The following is a 14464-nucleotide window of genomic DNA, read 5'->3' as shown; positions in this document are numbered from 1 at the left end:
TCTAGTGAGTGGTCGATAAGCAACACAATGAAACACATATAAATGACACCAGTTGATACCGCAGCAAATAAAAAAGAGGAACTTGTCAAATCTTGATTGGATAACAGATAAATATCCCTTTGTTTTATTTGTATCATTTTGCTGATATTATAAGGTGTTCGAGTATTGGGGTCACGTGGTACCGAAACATCCTCATTGTTAATTGTTTGCAGCCGGTGCTTGATGACGCTCACCTGCTGACTCTTCGCTAAAAAAAAGACAAGAGCTGCTCGCCATTTGCACCAAGGGCTGTTTTTTAGAAGTCTACATTTTTTTGTGTGTGTCTTGTTGGATTTGACGTTTACTTGGGGGAAAAAAGGAAGTATGCCACCTAAAAGGCGAACGTTTGTTCTCAATGAAGTGACGGCCGCCAGAAACTCGCCAGTACCCTCAAAATTGGCGAGAAAGTCCGGTAAGAGCAACAAAATGGATGCTCTTTGTCAGTGGGGGAGTGTTGATGCTGATTTAACATTTTCTTGATTTTTAGGTGTGGTGACTCTGCGTAAAATGGCCATGCATCCGGGCACGAGCGTCATGGTGGTAGAGGCGCTCAAAGAGCTGGACTCCAGAAAGGGGGTCTCCAAACAGGCCATCCAGAACTTCATCAAGCGCAAGTATCCTTCCGTGGACAAAATCCGCCTCAAGTACTACGTCCGCAGAGCCCTCAGGAAAGGCCTCGATGACGGCACCTTGGTTCGCCGTCCCGACTCTACCGTCACCACAGGCGTCGTTGAGAAATTTCGGGTAAAGCCAGGAACGCTGTTTTTCGCAACCTTTTCTTGAGCCAAGGTTGAAATTTTGTGATCGAAAAATCTTAACTTTACACCGCCTAACAGATGTACAATACAATTATAAATGTCGAAATAACTGGGCCTTACGTCATCGAGCTCGAAGCTTGTTCTTTTGAATAAATGACACGAGATGGAAGTTTAACTTTTGCCATCTAGCGGTGAACCATGGAATTTCTTTTGGTTGGCACTATGTTGCCGGCATAAAGAAATTTAATGAATAATTTTGGACAGACACAGGGGTGTGTAACAAGACGTTTTTCAATGGGATGGGCAAGGTGTCACAACACATCACCTTTTGAACAATGACTCCCTTCTCCCCCCCCAAAAAAAAAATTGTAAAGCTTGCAGCGAAGCGTAAAGAGTCCAAAGCAAAAGTGGAACCGCGTGTGCAAAAAGCTGCAGAAGTGGAACCGCGTGTGCAAAAAGCTGCCAAAGTGGAGAACGTGGAGCCGAATGTGCAAAAATCTTCAAAAGCTGCCGAAGTGGAGCCGAATGTGCAAAAATCTTCAAAAGTTGCAAAGGAAGCTCCAAAGACAAAAGCTGGTAAGTCAAATTAATTGGCTCTATTGAAATTGTTACAATGTAGAAATAACCCCCCCCCCCCCCCCAGGTCGCACAAAGAAAGCTGCTGCAGATGATCCAGTAAAACCGCCAAAGAAAAAGGTGAGAGAAGTAAATGAAGGGCAACAATCATTGCAACGTGAGTTTGTCATCTGATAAATGACTCTGGACCCAGCTTTTGACTAATTTGTAAGCTTTATAAGGCATAAGCTCTGTTTTCGCTGTCGCTGTAACAAGGCGCTTTACAGTTGATGTACAAAAAACTAAGCTTGAGAAAAAACATTTTGGGACAGAAGGTTGGATTTAAGATATCAATCATAATGCAAGTGGGGGGCATGGTCAAACTATTCTTAAATTCTTAAAATTAAAAACGTAACTTTGGAAACTGCGAATAAAGACTGAAATTACTTAATGTATCATTCTGCACTACATGCTTAAATAACCTTTCCATTGGCTACTTGTGGAGACGACACGATGTTGGCAAGCTTCCATGCTAGTCACGTGACACCATTTTGGCTACATGCCACTAGAAAAAATAAAGCAAGACCTATTTTCTGAAAAATAGGTCTTGACGCAGTTTGTTTCTGCTCATTTTTAAGGCTACAAAGGGTTCTGACAAGTCCGAGGAAGATAAAGAAGCTCCTCCCTCCAAGGTGCCACCAGCAAAGAAGTCCAAAGGTAAAAAAGCTGCAAATGAGACTGTTGAAGCTAAAGGAACTGTGAGGGCCAAAGCGAAGCCCAAAGAGGTCAAGGAAGCTGTGGCTGATGGGAAGACGAAAGCAAAACCCAAGGAGGCAAAGGGTAAAGCTGAAGCTGCACCAAAAAGTGCTCCTAAAAAAGGAAGGAAGAAGAATGCAGAGTGAATGTTGTCTACCGCGAAATTTTATTTGTCAATGGAAAAAACATCTTAACTTTTGTAACGCTCAACTATGCCGCAAATGCAAAATGTTTGTCAATAAAATCTTAACTTTTGTAGCTCCTGACTATTTATTTTGGGCCTGGGTCAAATGTCTTCATTATATTGTACTAGTTGGTTCGCCGCCCTCCGGGCGACTCATCAGCTAGTTCCTGCGGAAGGCTGGTAAGGTGGGCCTTTGGCCCACAAGTGTTGTTGCTTGGTTCAACTTTTTGTTCATCTTCATTGCTTATTGCGAAAATAAAGATGTTTAGCTCTACTAAATAACAATTTCATTGCAATGCTTGTGGATAGACAACATTTTTTCGCTAAGATGCCCGCGCGATCGTAGTGAGCCACTGCCTGAGCGGCGCAGTGGCGGCGCGGTGAAGTAGGTACGTTTTGAAAAGGGACAGACCGCGTGCGGGACGACGCGCAATATATATATAGATTGGGACAGGAGGGCTAGTACACCCTTTTGGAAGGGAAAGTCTGCTACTGTCACATCTTTGGGGAAGAAAAAAAAAATCTCAAATCCTGGAGACCTCCTTGAGCTTTGGTTTTGGTATCTCAAAGTCGATGTATAAGGATACTCTATAGCACAGGTGTCAGTCGAGGTCCGGGGGCCAGATCTGGCCCGCGTAAGCAATTTAAGCATGTGGACTTCCATAATGCTTGCTGAAGTCTGAACCAAATTTTCATATACAATGTAATTACAATGTTTAAACAATCCATTCTGAATGTCAAAACTGGTCATCCATTTATTTGTACCTTGCTGTGTAATACAGGGATGGCTAGTGATGAAGAAAGGGGCGTGGCCTGGATGGGGCGACCAATCACAAGACATCATACACGTCCAATCGCAGGGCTGTTTACAATCAGAAGATGGAAAGACTGATCGGGAGAGCTCCTGAAAACTCAACGATAAGGTACCCGACCCCTCTGAAATTTTCTCAACGGATTTAGACGATTAACAAAAATGATCAATTTAAGAAATAAAACGGATTTCCACGTATGCGTGGAAAATTGCCATCCCAGGTAATACGTGGAGGTGGTCAAATTTTATATGGTTCCCAAAAAAATCAGTCAACAGCCCTCCAAGCGCACCTTACTACAATGTGACCCATGACAAAAATGTTTGACACCCCTGCTCTATAGTCTCCAGTAAAGCTGATTAAAAAGGATTTACATTTTCCAGGAATAACTTATTTGCCCCATTCTTGAGTGTGACTAGTGACCCACTGAATTTGACTCACTTCAGGCAGGTTATGAATTTGGACTTGTGCTGGGTTACTCAAGCCTACAACTCAAGCAGGAAAAACTTGTTTTCACTACGTGGGGTTGTGTTGCACATCCAGTACACTGTGAAAAGAGACTTCAATTACACCTTTTTAAAAGTGGGACTTTATTGGTCTTAAAAAAAAAAAGTCTGGACTATTTCATTGTCACTAATGGAAACAGTACGGAAGCACTCTTTTGAGCATTTCGAGTGCTCTTCAAGTATGTTGAGTTCATAAATCATCTTCAGCAGTCAAACTTGCACACGTCATACGAAGCCACGATTATCATTTTGAGCCAGCGTATGGTGCTGCTGTGCAAACGCTCGGTTCTTTAGTGGGGAGTTGGTCGTAAAAGCTCATTTGAACCAAGTCAAAAGGAAACAGCAGGTGCTTGGAGGGGGGGGGGGGTACAAATTTAAAATGTGGCATCCACAGATGAGTTAAAAAATATGCCTTCAATGACATCAAGGGGTCATGTTAAAAGCAATAAAAAGGTCAAAGGTCTTGTGTGGGATGACGATGTAAAGTGGTCCACATGTAAACAAAGTGACTCGGGAGAGAGAAAAGTGTGCGGTTCTCTCAAATCCACAATTGCACCAAAGACTGCGAGCCAAGCGTCCGTCTCGGGTGAGGAAACGACGAGCGTCATGTCGCGCCCGCGGTTCAAAAAGCTCCGCCTCCCCGTGCGCCGTCGCGTCATCTGGGGTGCAGCAGGAAGCGATGCAGATACTCTGAGAAAGCGTGCCAGTGCCTCCAGAGGAAGGCCACCAGGACGAGGAGCAGCAGCGTGGACAGCGTGCGGCTGCGCGTCTTCATCAGCGGCACCACGCAGTTGGCCACCGTGGACACGAAGACCAGCAGCACGGCCATGACGGCCAGCAGCACGTTGATGAGCTTGCCCAGGAGCGTCCGCGCCGTGGCGTTCTCCAGACCTTCCAGCTGAACTACCTGCTGCTGCTGCTGCTGCAGCTGCAGCTCCATCTTGGAGATGCGCGTCTGGCAGGCCTCCAACGCCTCCTGCGGGGCACACGGACAAAAGGGTCAACGGGCCTCGAGTGCGGCACCCCCCAAAACTTGGTTTATGGGCGCTAGACAGATTATTTTAGTTTGCATCTATTAGTATCGTTATTTTCATGGTGGACCGTATGATTGTTTTTTTTTTGGGAGGTGGGGGTGGTTCTGATGTTAAATATGTGCTCAAAAGGTTGGGAAACACTGATAACGCAGATCAAGAAGTAGTGTGATTTTCTGGTTAGTGTGACTTCATTGATGCATCACGCTTTTCCGGTAGATGAGCTCTGAGTCTGGGCGTCGCCGCTCCCTCTTTTGTGTCAAGTTGGCTGACACAAGAAGAGTACTACGCACACACCGGGTGACGCACCGTGTGTGTGTTAAACAAGGGTGGGGCCAGTATCGCTTACCTGGATGTCTCTGGCTCGTTCGTTTGACTGGTAGGCAATCTTCTCCTCCATGCTGGCCAGCTCCTGTTTCAAGTTGAGAATTTCATTCTGGTGCAGCTCGGTGAGATCGTTGAGCTGCTCCTCCAAGCGTTCGCACCTGCGCGGAAGCGCGGACACCAGTGAGTGCCAAACGCGACGTCTAGTTTATAAGCACGCTGTGATGGAAAAGTACTTCCCACAACACAAGTAGTACAACTACGTGTTACTCGTGAGGCAAAACTAACTTTTGGCCTCCTAGTCCCACCTTACCTGGATACCAAAAATAGCCAAGAAATGCTCAAACTGCTATTGAAAACGCTTTGTGCGTTTTTGGACTTATGGTCAATATAGTAGTACGGTACATTCTTTTTTCCTGGCAAATATGCCAATTTTGAAAACGGCATTCTCGCCCTTACCTGAATCGCTCCTCTTGTAGGGCCTCCATGACCATGGTGTAGTCGCGTTGGTAGTGCGACTTTAAATTGTCAAAGGACTCTTCGAGTCGACCTTGGTTGTCCCGCAGCTCTTGGATCTCGTGGAGCATAGCGTCGAACCCCGATGCCTGAGAAGGGTCGAGCGTGTTCCCCCTGGAGCTGGGGGGCCCCCCGGGGCCTCCGGTAGTGCTGTTGGCCCCCGCGGAGCCCGACGTGGCACTGGAACAGTCGTCCTCGCTACCGAACTTCGGACTGGACTGCTGGTGCCCCGCGGCGAGGGTCCTCATGCCCCCGGGGCCCACTCCCTCCTCGCCCGGCGTCTCGTCCAGAGAATCTTTGAGGGCGGCGATGTTGTCGGCGCTCCCGAACTTGTTGCGGATGAGGAAAGCAAATTCTCTTGGCTTGGACACGACAGCTCCGGCTGCCGAGTGAGTGGCTTGTGAAATGCTGGAGAGGCCGCCCGTCACCTGTGGTGGCGCACAGACCGTCATGTCACTCAATTTACGGGTTTTTTTTCTCAAACGGGCTGAGCTCAAGACGAAGCACGGAAACCGTAAATGACATTAGGGACACGCGATGTTTGACTTTGGCCGAACTAGAGTGAAGCGCGCGCACACACCTTGGCGCCGACATCTTTCAGGCCCTGGTGCATGTCTCGCAAGACGTCTTTGGGCTGACGCGGGATGCCGTTGTGCTCCACCTCGCGAAGCTTGCGGTGGTAGTTCTCCAGCTTCTTCTGCAGGTGTTGGATAGTCTGAGAGGACTTCTGGTTCTTCTTCTCAAACACCTGCTTGATCCGCACGCTCTGCAGCTTGTCCGCATTGTTGGCCAGTTTCAGGTACTCGGCCACGTTGTCGTCTCGCGCCGTCTGTTCGATTTTGATTTGTTCGGTGAGTTTGAGGATCTTCTGCTGCAGTTGAGCGATGGCCTGCTTCGTGCGCTGAGGGTCCGGCGTGCTATCGACCGCGTCGTACCCATCGGCGCCGCAGGAGACGGCGTTGGGCGACGCGGCGGGAGCCGATCCGTCGTAGCGGTCCGGCTGTGGCGAGAGAGCGCAAACAGACAATCGTTCGCAACTTTGCACTGTTTAAAGTCTCCAATGAACCGATGGCGGCTATTTTTGGAGCGCTCGGGAAAACATACTAAGTCCCATGCTCAACCGCTTTTTATTGACAGAGCCGGAGAAGATACGGGAAGGCTGGACAACAATACATATTATGATTTGGAACAGTGAGCCTGATCTGGCTTTTTGTTTGGAGCAGGGGTGCGCAAGCACGATAGCGATAGCTCTGCCAGCTATGTAAATAGCATGACACGGTATAAATACGCCACTGAATAAAACAACAAAGCAGAGGAACGTGATCCAGTAGTGTGTCATATACCGAGAGGCTCGCCACTGGCATTTTTCAAAAGGGGGCTTTTTGTGTTTCCACTATTCCATTCATATGACTGCAAAGGGACAGAAATGTGGCCCGTTTCGTCCCGCTGCTACTAATGTAGCCTTCCATTGTGCATGGTACAAAGAGATCATGAGTGTAAATTGGGCCACACTGCAGTTACAGCCCCCCCATCCCCCCCAAAAAAATAAAAAAATAAAAACATCAAGCAGATGCACACCATTTGCTTTCGCAAACCGGGCCACATAAACACTTCACACCTGTGCAGTAGACTGCTCCTTTGGTATGCTCGAATTGAAACTTAAAATGAAAATAAATACATTGCTTTTTGGGGCTGCAGCTCTCAAAGATTTTACGAACAGTCTATCCATCAGCCCATCGATTTATTAATCGGATAAAAAATATATATATATATGTTGAAGACAATAATACGTGACCTGGAATGTGTGAGGCTTTATCAGATGGGGCCTGTCCCGGTGAGTGACGTGGTAGTCAGCAAATTAAATTGTAGAGTTGGCTGTTAAATGCCTGGGGGTCACTTGTGTGAGAGCGGGCTTAATACGCACTTCTTTTGATGGTTGCGTTTATCCTGAACTACTTGTGGAAAGTAGTACAATAGGATTTAACTAGTGGCGGTCAGCAGTATTAAACTAGCTCACACAGACCGTGTACAAATGAGATGTAGCACAGATTTGCCTTCCTCTTCCAACTCAAATTCTCAGATGACTCTTTTTTTGGGGTCCGAAATGTGATGGTGTGCCTTACGAAACCGAACAAACATCCACCGCTTCTTGCTTTCAGAGCTATTCTGGCCACTGACCTTGTCGGGTTCCTCGGTAGAATGGTAGCCGGACGCGAGAAGCACGTCTGCCAGGGCGGGGCTGCTGGGCGTGTCCGTGGTGGAGGAGGAGCGAGGGCGCCCAGCCTGCAGCAGGGCCTCGTGGGTGCCGCGCCGGTGAATCTGGGGGCTCCCTTTCTGGGGGCCGTCCCCGGTGACCCCCGCCTTGCTGCGGCGGCTCTGCAGGCTGGTGCCTCGCTTCATCATTGGCGGAGCACCGCGGATCTGCTGCAGCACGCGGCTCAGAGCTGCGGGAGGGGCGGAAGCGGCGGGTCCGTCAGAATCCGAGGAGAGAGCCGAGGGGGCTCGAGCGTCGCCGCCTTCCGAGACGACGTCGGCGGGCTCGGGAACGCTGGCGCCGGCGCAGGAAGCGGCGGTGTCATGTGGGGACACGGAGGAGCGTCTGCGCTGCGGCTGGAAGAGCTGCTTCAGGCCGTGACCCAACGCTCCCATGTTCTCCAGGGCGTTATGGGTGATTTTGGACAGACCATGTTCGGACTCTGACGCCCTGCGACCGCCCTCCAGCTCCGTCCGGCCTCCCGAGTCCGCTTCCTCTGGACACTGCTCACTACAACCCTGATCCATCAGAGGCCTCCAGTTCTACTCGGGGACGGGGTGGGGGGGGGGGGGGGGGGGGGTGCCGCACGGGACGAGCTACACGGGGGGTGGAAACCCCCCACCCCTCCCCTGCGTGAGGCGGGTCGGACGGCACTCAGTTGAACTTTCTGAGTAGGCATGCATCTGTGGCTTGGCTCAATGTAATGCTCTTCTACCATAAACAAAAAAAAAAAAAAAAAAAAAATAATAGAAGAAAATCAATCAGAACGTGAGTGATTGACAGAACAAATACAAAGTGAGCAAAATAAACTATGTTGGGGCAGAGGCATCCATTTTTTTTGTTGTCACCCCGTGAAAAATCGAATGATTGCAATGCAAGGCGGCGTGCATGACTTTTGTTTTGACAATTACATGAGTCATAAAATATACGCGGCATGACTGGCAGCACCAACCTGCTGAAACCAAGCCAAAAAAAAAAAGTGTACACAAAACATAACATACATACTGTATGTGTGTGCATACAGTATATGAGAACAGTTTCTGAAATGTTGAAGTTTTTTCAGTCTTAATCCGTTTCTACATTTCTGCCATCAAGGAAAGGTTGCATTTCAGAAAATATTCAAAGGGCTCCGTGTGGATGGAACAAACAGAGAGAAGATACAAGCGGCGCGGCGATACAAATCAAAAGTGATGAGCTGATTGGGTATTCCTGCCTCTTCCCCCTTTAACCACATTTTCTTTTCTTTTCTAGGTCAAAAGCTGCTTGTGAATTGCAGTAAAACAACCAATTCAACTTTTTACACTAACAGTTGACAACAAACGGAATGTTTGAGATTCCCGCAATGGAAAGAGTACAAACGATAAGGACACTGTGATCGCTTACCATCGGCCCAACCTCTCCTCTTCGGACTCACAAAGCAGGACTGGCTGAAGAAAGAACAGGGAAATAAAAAAAAAAAATCAACGCACGCCCTCGCCTGCCGCAACGTAAGTCGAGATCATCTCATAAGCTAAGTGAGACGCATACGTGAGTGTGCGACCGTGTCATTTTACAAACGCCATGTCTTGACGCATGCCGTGTGCGTTGTAGTAGAAAAGTCTGCCAGACACATGGTGGCGTCTGTCACTGAAAAGGAAGCGTCTATTTAAGGTGTGGAAAACACACCCCTCAATTAAGCACGGAATCAGAGTCACTTTGAGCGGAGGGCATTCTTGGAGGAAGTGGAGTACGATCCTCACATTGTTCAGGATAGCTGCCTACGAAAAGCATTCGTGACTAAATGAAACTGATTCACGGCATTTATTCAGCTCGCTATACCAGTCGAACCTCTCATATGCCAGGACAACAAATGAGGGCAGGAAGGCGAGCAGAAGAAGAAAAAAAATGGGAAATGTGCACACAAGCCTTCATATGCAACATGTCAACGTCATTTTTTGATGTTCACTTCTTCAGCTTCTTATTTTTAATGCAATAATAAACGTGTAGCTCGCGCGCAGCGTGTCTGCTCATGTGGGCAAATGTCGGATTTGACCCTCTTTGCGCTGCGCATCCAGCAGAGGAACATTCACTTGGGAAAGATTAAAACAGCAGGTGTTCACGTTTATATGTTCCCATGTGGAGCGGCGTTTCGAAAAGCTCGCTATTTTAGTGCGTGAATCTTCCACGCGCATGCGCGGCCCCGTTGGTGTGCAGCACATGTACGAGCCGCCACCTTTCAGGCAAAAAAAAAAAAAGATTCCATGGGTCAGTAGCATGAGCGAGTGCGGAAAAACGGAAAAAACAAAACAATTGCATTAATTCTGATGGTGTTTTGTGGCTCTTTGAAACGACCGTGTTTCAAAAAGATAGATTGAACGTCACGGATGACTTGACGTGACCGGCGCACATCACAAGAGCTCGGTTCAGTGGGCATCAAAGGATTAACTCGCCGCATTTTGCTTTTTCATCTGCTCCGTTCCAGACTTGGGACACATAATCGGGATGTGGTTGTGTTCCAAAATAACCAATCGCATTCTAACTCGGGTTGAATGAACCCACTACCACTTACAGTGCCTCTGATGAATCCAAATCCATTTCAGATGTTCTAGTAGGATTTTATTTGCTAGCCAAAGCCCGAAGGTTTTAGACTCACACTTATTTCGATATTTGGAACTTTTGCTAATTCCCGAACAAAAACTGCCCCAAAACGACCACCACACTTCACTGTAAGTATGGCGTTCTTTTGGTTGGTGATCAGCAGTGTTGTGTTTGCGTCAAACTTGTTTTTGGCAGAACATTGTGGCAGAAAACTTCAACCTTGGCTTCAATCGACCCCGAACTGGGGGCCGGCCCCATCGGAGGACACACATAGACCAACAACAATTCACACTTCCAGACAGTTTAGAGTCTTAAATTAATCCAAGAAGATCAATTTTTCGACTGACTTAAATCATAGCAGTCATCGTATCACTGTGCCTGCTATGTCATATGTTTGTGCACACCTAAAATGTTACACTGGAAGCAAACATTCCTCAGACGCTGGGGAGCAAATATCCTCCAAGGGCAAACGAAATTACAGCACCGTTCATCTCTAAGCTCGGGGCAAAGTGATCTTGTTGAAATGGGTCAGCCAACACCCGCCTATCTCTCTTTGCACATTGCAGCAGTCCAAGGTCACACCATCTGAGTGTCTTGCGTGTTGTGGAGCATTTAAGCTTTTACTTATGAGGCAGAGCCATTAAAAGCAGGCGGGAAGCAATTTGTACTCTTGCATATTTGTGACAGAAATTTGCACAGCATTCTTCAGCCTGAAATAGTCACGTGTGTTTTGCGCTGGTGAAAAATGTGTTTGGATGAATTATGAACCTTTTGAAACTACAAAAATATATTTTTTTAAAAGTGTCCTGCAGCAATTAGTATTTACGTAGTCTGAAGCATTAACATACCTTCAGATGATGACATCAGCAAATAATGTGTGCACCAACAGAGAGGCTCCAAGGATTAAAATCCCAAGCAAAAGTCCAGCACCACCTCCGCTGTGTAAAGTCCTCCAAAACGAAAATCTGACACGGTGGCTCTTGGTTTTTAGTCAGCTGTCTTCATTAGCGTTTAGAAAAATCACATGCTGCAAGATTTTCAAAAGACAAGAAGCAAATTATTCTCTCATGTCAAAAAATATTCATTCACATTTGTGAATAAAAGTGCCTTTTGTGCTCAGTCATTTCCACGACCTGGAGGAAGCTACCAGTAAAGTAAAACAGGAAGGCTCTTGTCAAAGTTAAACTTTTGTACAAAGGTTGTTTATTTAAACCAGAACAGAAAGGTAAAGCAAACGTTTGATGTGTACTCGGCAGGTGGATGATGACAAGGACACACAAAGGACAACAGTCCATTACACGTGAGCAAGCATACAAAAAAATGCACTGTGGCTGACCTGCTCTGTTTTGACCAAATAGAAGGATGGTTTAATCTTAGAGCACTGACACCCAAAGCCCTTCAGAAGTAATTACACACGTTAATTAATGAAAGGAAGGGTGACCCCTTTTGGGAGCACTGCAGGCTTGCCTAATATTAAATTACAGCAGTCCAAAGGAGAAGGTGTTAATACAGCTCAATGACTAATGTAATTCGTTTGGGGTTTTTTTGTAAATGTATCCTTATATGAAGATACGGGGGTGGTAAATACGAGCTTATTAATAAGTTACAGGTGCATCCAGTGTCGAAAATGGGCAGATAATGTAAAGAGAAGCACATATACTGCCTTGCTGCAAACACGTCCAATACAAACAAACTGACTGTTTGACTACAAATAGCCTGAGCTCAACGGTTTAGAGTTAAGAAGAGGATGAAACAAGCAGCTTGCTAGCTAAAGCTCGTAGGCCTTCCCGGTATATGAAAGAAACACAAGCTATTTCATCAAAAACACCGATGAGTTAGTCAACGCAAGTGACTTTGTAGCTAACCGTCGTGTTAGTTGAACGTTGCGTACATTGTCCTGCCTGTCTTTGGTGGGTTCCTCTTGTCTTTACACACTTTAGCAGGACAAGCTAACTTGCTGCGCCGGAGGGCGTTGATTTTACAGCACGGCGCACACCAGGGCATACGCACGAGGGGCGAGGTTGGAGTGTTCCATTACTTTACGAAGAAGACACATTGGGGTCATTCGTCGTGTACTACTATCATGAGAGCGGCTTTCAACATAATTTGGTGTCACCAAACCTTGCATTTTTTCTCGTTAGATCATCACCTGGAGAAAATTCATACGAGGTAGTAATTGCTGTTGTGACATCATGTTAGTACAGACATTTAACTCCGGTACTTTTACAAGAAATGAGCTTTCAAATCTGTATATCTGTAACTATATATGGGGGAGTTTTTGTAGTCCGCGCATGTTCCGCACAGTGAGTGGCGAACGACTAGTTAAAGTATTTAAATGTCAAACTTGCCGGCGTGTTACATTTGTTTCAATGTGAGCTCAACCGTATTTCGGATATGCAGCAGACATTGGCCTTGAAAGTCAAGAGCCCCGGACACTGACTACTGTGAATTTACGCACGACGTTCACTAGTTACGTACATTTGAAAGACAATTCGGACCCATTAGGGCCCAAAACTCAACAAACCTCGCCCCACCCCGACTAGCCGGGCCGATAAAACAGGCGCTCACTGAGCGCTTGGCTGGCTGGCCAATCAGCCTGTCACTTAGCATGCTGGTTAGCTCAGCGGCTAACTAGCTCCGGGGGAACAGACGCGTCGACAACCACCCAAACAAGCCCAAGCGGCTTCGACGATCGCACAGAACGGACGCCAGGACGCGGCAGAGGATTTCACACAGACAATAATTCACAAAGTCGGCGGTTTTGACAGCGTCAACTTACATGGGCGCTTAGAGGATTGTGTTGATGACCGTTCATCTCTCCCGATGGAGGAACACTCCCACGATGACGTCATATAGCGTGCTCGGCGTCAACACACACAACAAGGCTTGAACCACGCGAGTCAGCCAGTCAGTCTTGTATAAAGTACATCACCTGAATGCGATACAGTAATAATTAACTTAACTTCCGACACTTGCGGAAAAAAATCGACATTTGTATTTGTTTTCATGGCGCCTTGGTTTTATCTAGGTAAATGTCTGCCCCAGCCATGCTTTAATTCCTATACTCCAGAATTTACTGTGCTGATTTAAAAGTCGAGGCTGTAATCGTAAGGACAAAGAGACAAATACACGCATGTCATGACAGTCCATTACAAATAACATAACGAAATCTTAACTTATTTATGAACAACTTTATTCAGTACAACATAAATTGGTTGTGACCCACTGAAACACACTTCTTGCATCAGCATGTATTGTATTGTATGGCAGTAAATACAAAAGTATATAAAGTTAAGACAAACAGCTTCATCGCAACCATGCAAAGTGCACAATTTATCTCCCCTGCGAGTGGGAGGTGACCAGGCGCGTGTACGTTCAGCCCCGCCTCTCGCCCAAAGTCAGCTGAGATGACTCCAGCAGTCATGTGACACCCGAATGGACAAAGCCGCTCAAGAAAATGGATAGATTTACACTCTTCTTTTTAATATCGTACAGTTAATTTAGCATGGTTGTCAAAGAAAAAGGAGAGTTCTTATGGTGCATTTTCTTGAAAGCTTTCAAATTCAGTAAAAAAAAAACGCGCATACATACGCACACGCAGACATTTACATGAAATAATTAAATACATTAAATATAAAGACTCAGACGTCTCAGACGTTGTCAGTCATCTTTCCTTCAACGTGTCAGTGTGTGAAATTATGACGATTCATACAAAACATTTTATTCAGAGCATCATATTCAATAATACATTTACTATTAATTTGAAGTATTACGGTAACTACAAATACTGCAAACTCAAATATCTGTCATGATATATTGACAGGACTATCTTCTGTATACAAATAGACATAATTGAAAAATAAAATTTAATTATTTGCAACTTTTGAATTGTCTTTTCAGTGTATGGGGGGGGCTGTTGTGTTTCTTTCTTAGATTTTCGAACACCAATCCAGGCTGACATGTTTGTGAAATTTCAAAAAAATATCTGACTCTAGTGGCTCTGTACTTGACCCCTACGTCATATAATTTACTTGTGTCATTTATTTTCCAGCACAATAGGAGATGTGAACACAATCATCACATTGTTCAGTTCAGCGAAACTAGGAATGGACAATAAATCCAAGGAATTCAAATCCATAACATTTAGATTACAAG

At 46.1% G+C, this 14464-nt stretch overlaps 2 protein-coding genes across 7 annotated transcripts; one reads left to right on the top strand and one right to left on the bottom strand.

The window, feature by feature from the left end:
• The first annotated feature begins 225 nt into the window (after positions 1-225).
• Positions 226-2379, top strand: LOC127607927 (protein B4). Of its 3 annotated transcripts, none has more exons than XM_052076703.1 (6): positions 226-451; positions 527-783; positions 1172-1244; positions 1314-1373; positions 1441-1493; positions 1991-2379. In XM_052076703.1, exons 1-6 carry the CDS (start codon positions 364-366, stop codon positions 2252-2254), a joined length of 795 nt encoding a protein of 264 aa, XP_051932663.1. In that variant the 5' UTR covers positions 226-363; the 3' UTR covers positions 2255-2379. The 3 variants fall into 3 exon arrangements, with proteins under 3 accessions (XP_051932663.1, XP_051932660.1, XP_051932661.1); XM_052076701.1 differs by having other exon boundaries at positions 227-451; positions 1172-1304; positions 1344-1373; XM_052076700.1 differs by having other exon boundaries at positions 1172-1373.
• Positions 2380-3667: 1288 nt separating this feature from the next.
• tmcc1b (transmembrane and coiled-coil domain family 1b) lies at positions 3668-13252 on the bottom strand. 4 transcript variants are annotated; one of them, XM_052076661.1, is made up of 8 exons: positions 13089-13252; positions 11158-11336; positions 9116-9159; positions 7657-8443; positions 6059-6478; positions 5422-5906; positions 4988-5123; positions 3668-4583 (listed from the first exon to the last, which is right to left on the bottom strand). In XM_052076661.1, exons 4-8 carry the CDS (start codon positions 8257-8259, stop codon positions 4263-4265), a joined length of 1965 nt encoding a protein of 654 aa, XP_051932621.1. In that variant the 5' UTR covers positions 8260-8443; positions 9116-9159; positions 11158-11336; positions 13089-13252; the 3' UTR covers positions 3668-4262. The 4 variants fall into 4 exon arrangements, with proteins under 4 accessions (XP_051932621.1, XP_051932624.1, XP_051932623.1 ...); XM_052076664.1 differs by having other exon boundaries at positions 7657-7922; XM_052076663.1 differs by lacking the exon at positions 13089-13252 and adding an exon at positions 12201-12313.
• Positions 13253-14464: the final 1212 nt, after the last annotated feature.

Source organism: Hippocampus zosterae, chromosome 9, assembly GCF_025434085.1.
Source record: "Hippocampus zosterae strain Florida chromosome 9, ASM2543408v3, whole genome shotgun sequence".
NCBI classification, from domain to species: domain Eukaryota; kingdom Metazoa; phylum Chordata; class Actinopteri; order Syngnathiformes; family Syngnathidae; genus Hippocampus; species Hippocampus zosterae.
The sequence above is the reverse complement of the archived record's forward strand: the minus strand, read 5'-3'. Positions and strand labels throughout refer to the sequence as shown.

Coding starts and splice junctions, on each gene's coding strand:
- LOC127607927 (XM_052076700.1), top strand. CDS start 364: ATGCCACCTAAAAGGCGAACGTTTGTTCTCAATGAAGTGACGGCCGCC. Junction 1,374..1,440: donor AGCTCCAAAGACAAAAGCTG/GTAAGTCAAATT, acceptor CCCCCCCCCCAG/GTCGCACAAAGAAAGCTGCT. Junction 1,494..1,990: donor TAAAACCGCCAAAGAAAAAG/GTGAGAGAAGTA, acceptor CTCATTTTTAAG/GCTACAAAGGGTTCTGACAA.
- tmcc1b (XM_052076661.1), bottom strand. CDS start 8,259: ATGGATCAGGGTTGTAGTGAGCAGTGTCCAGAGGAAGCGGACTCGGGA. Junction 5,124..5,421: donor CTACAAGAGGAGCGATTCAG/GTAAGGGCGAGA, acceptor GCTTCCGCGCAG/GTGCGAACGCTTGGAGGAGC. Junction 4,584..4,987: donor AACGAGCCAGAGACATCCAG/GTAAGCGATACT, acceptor TGTGCCCCGCAG/GAGGCGTTGGAGGCCTGCCA.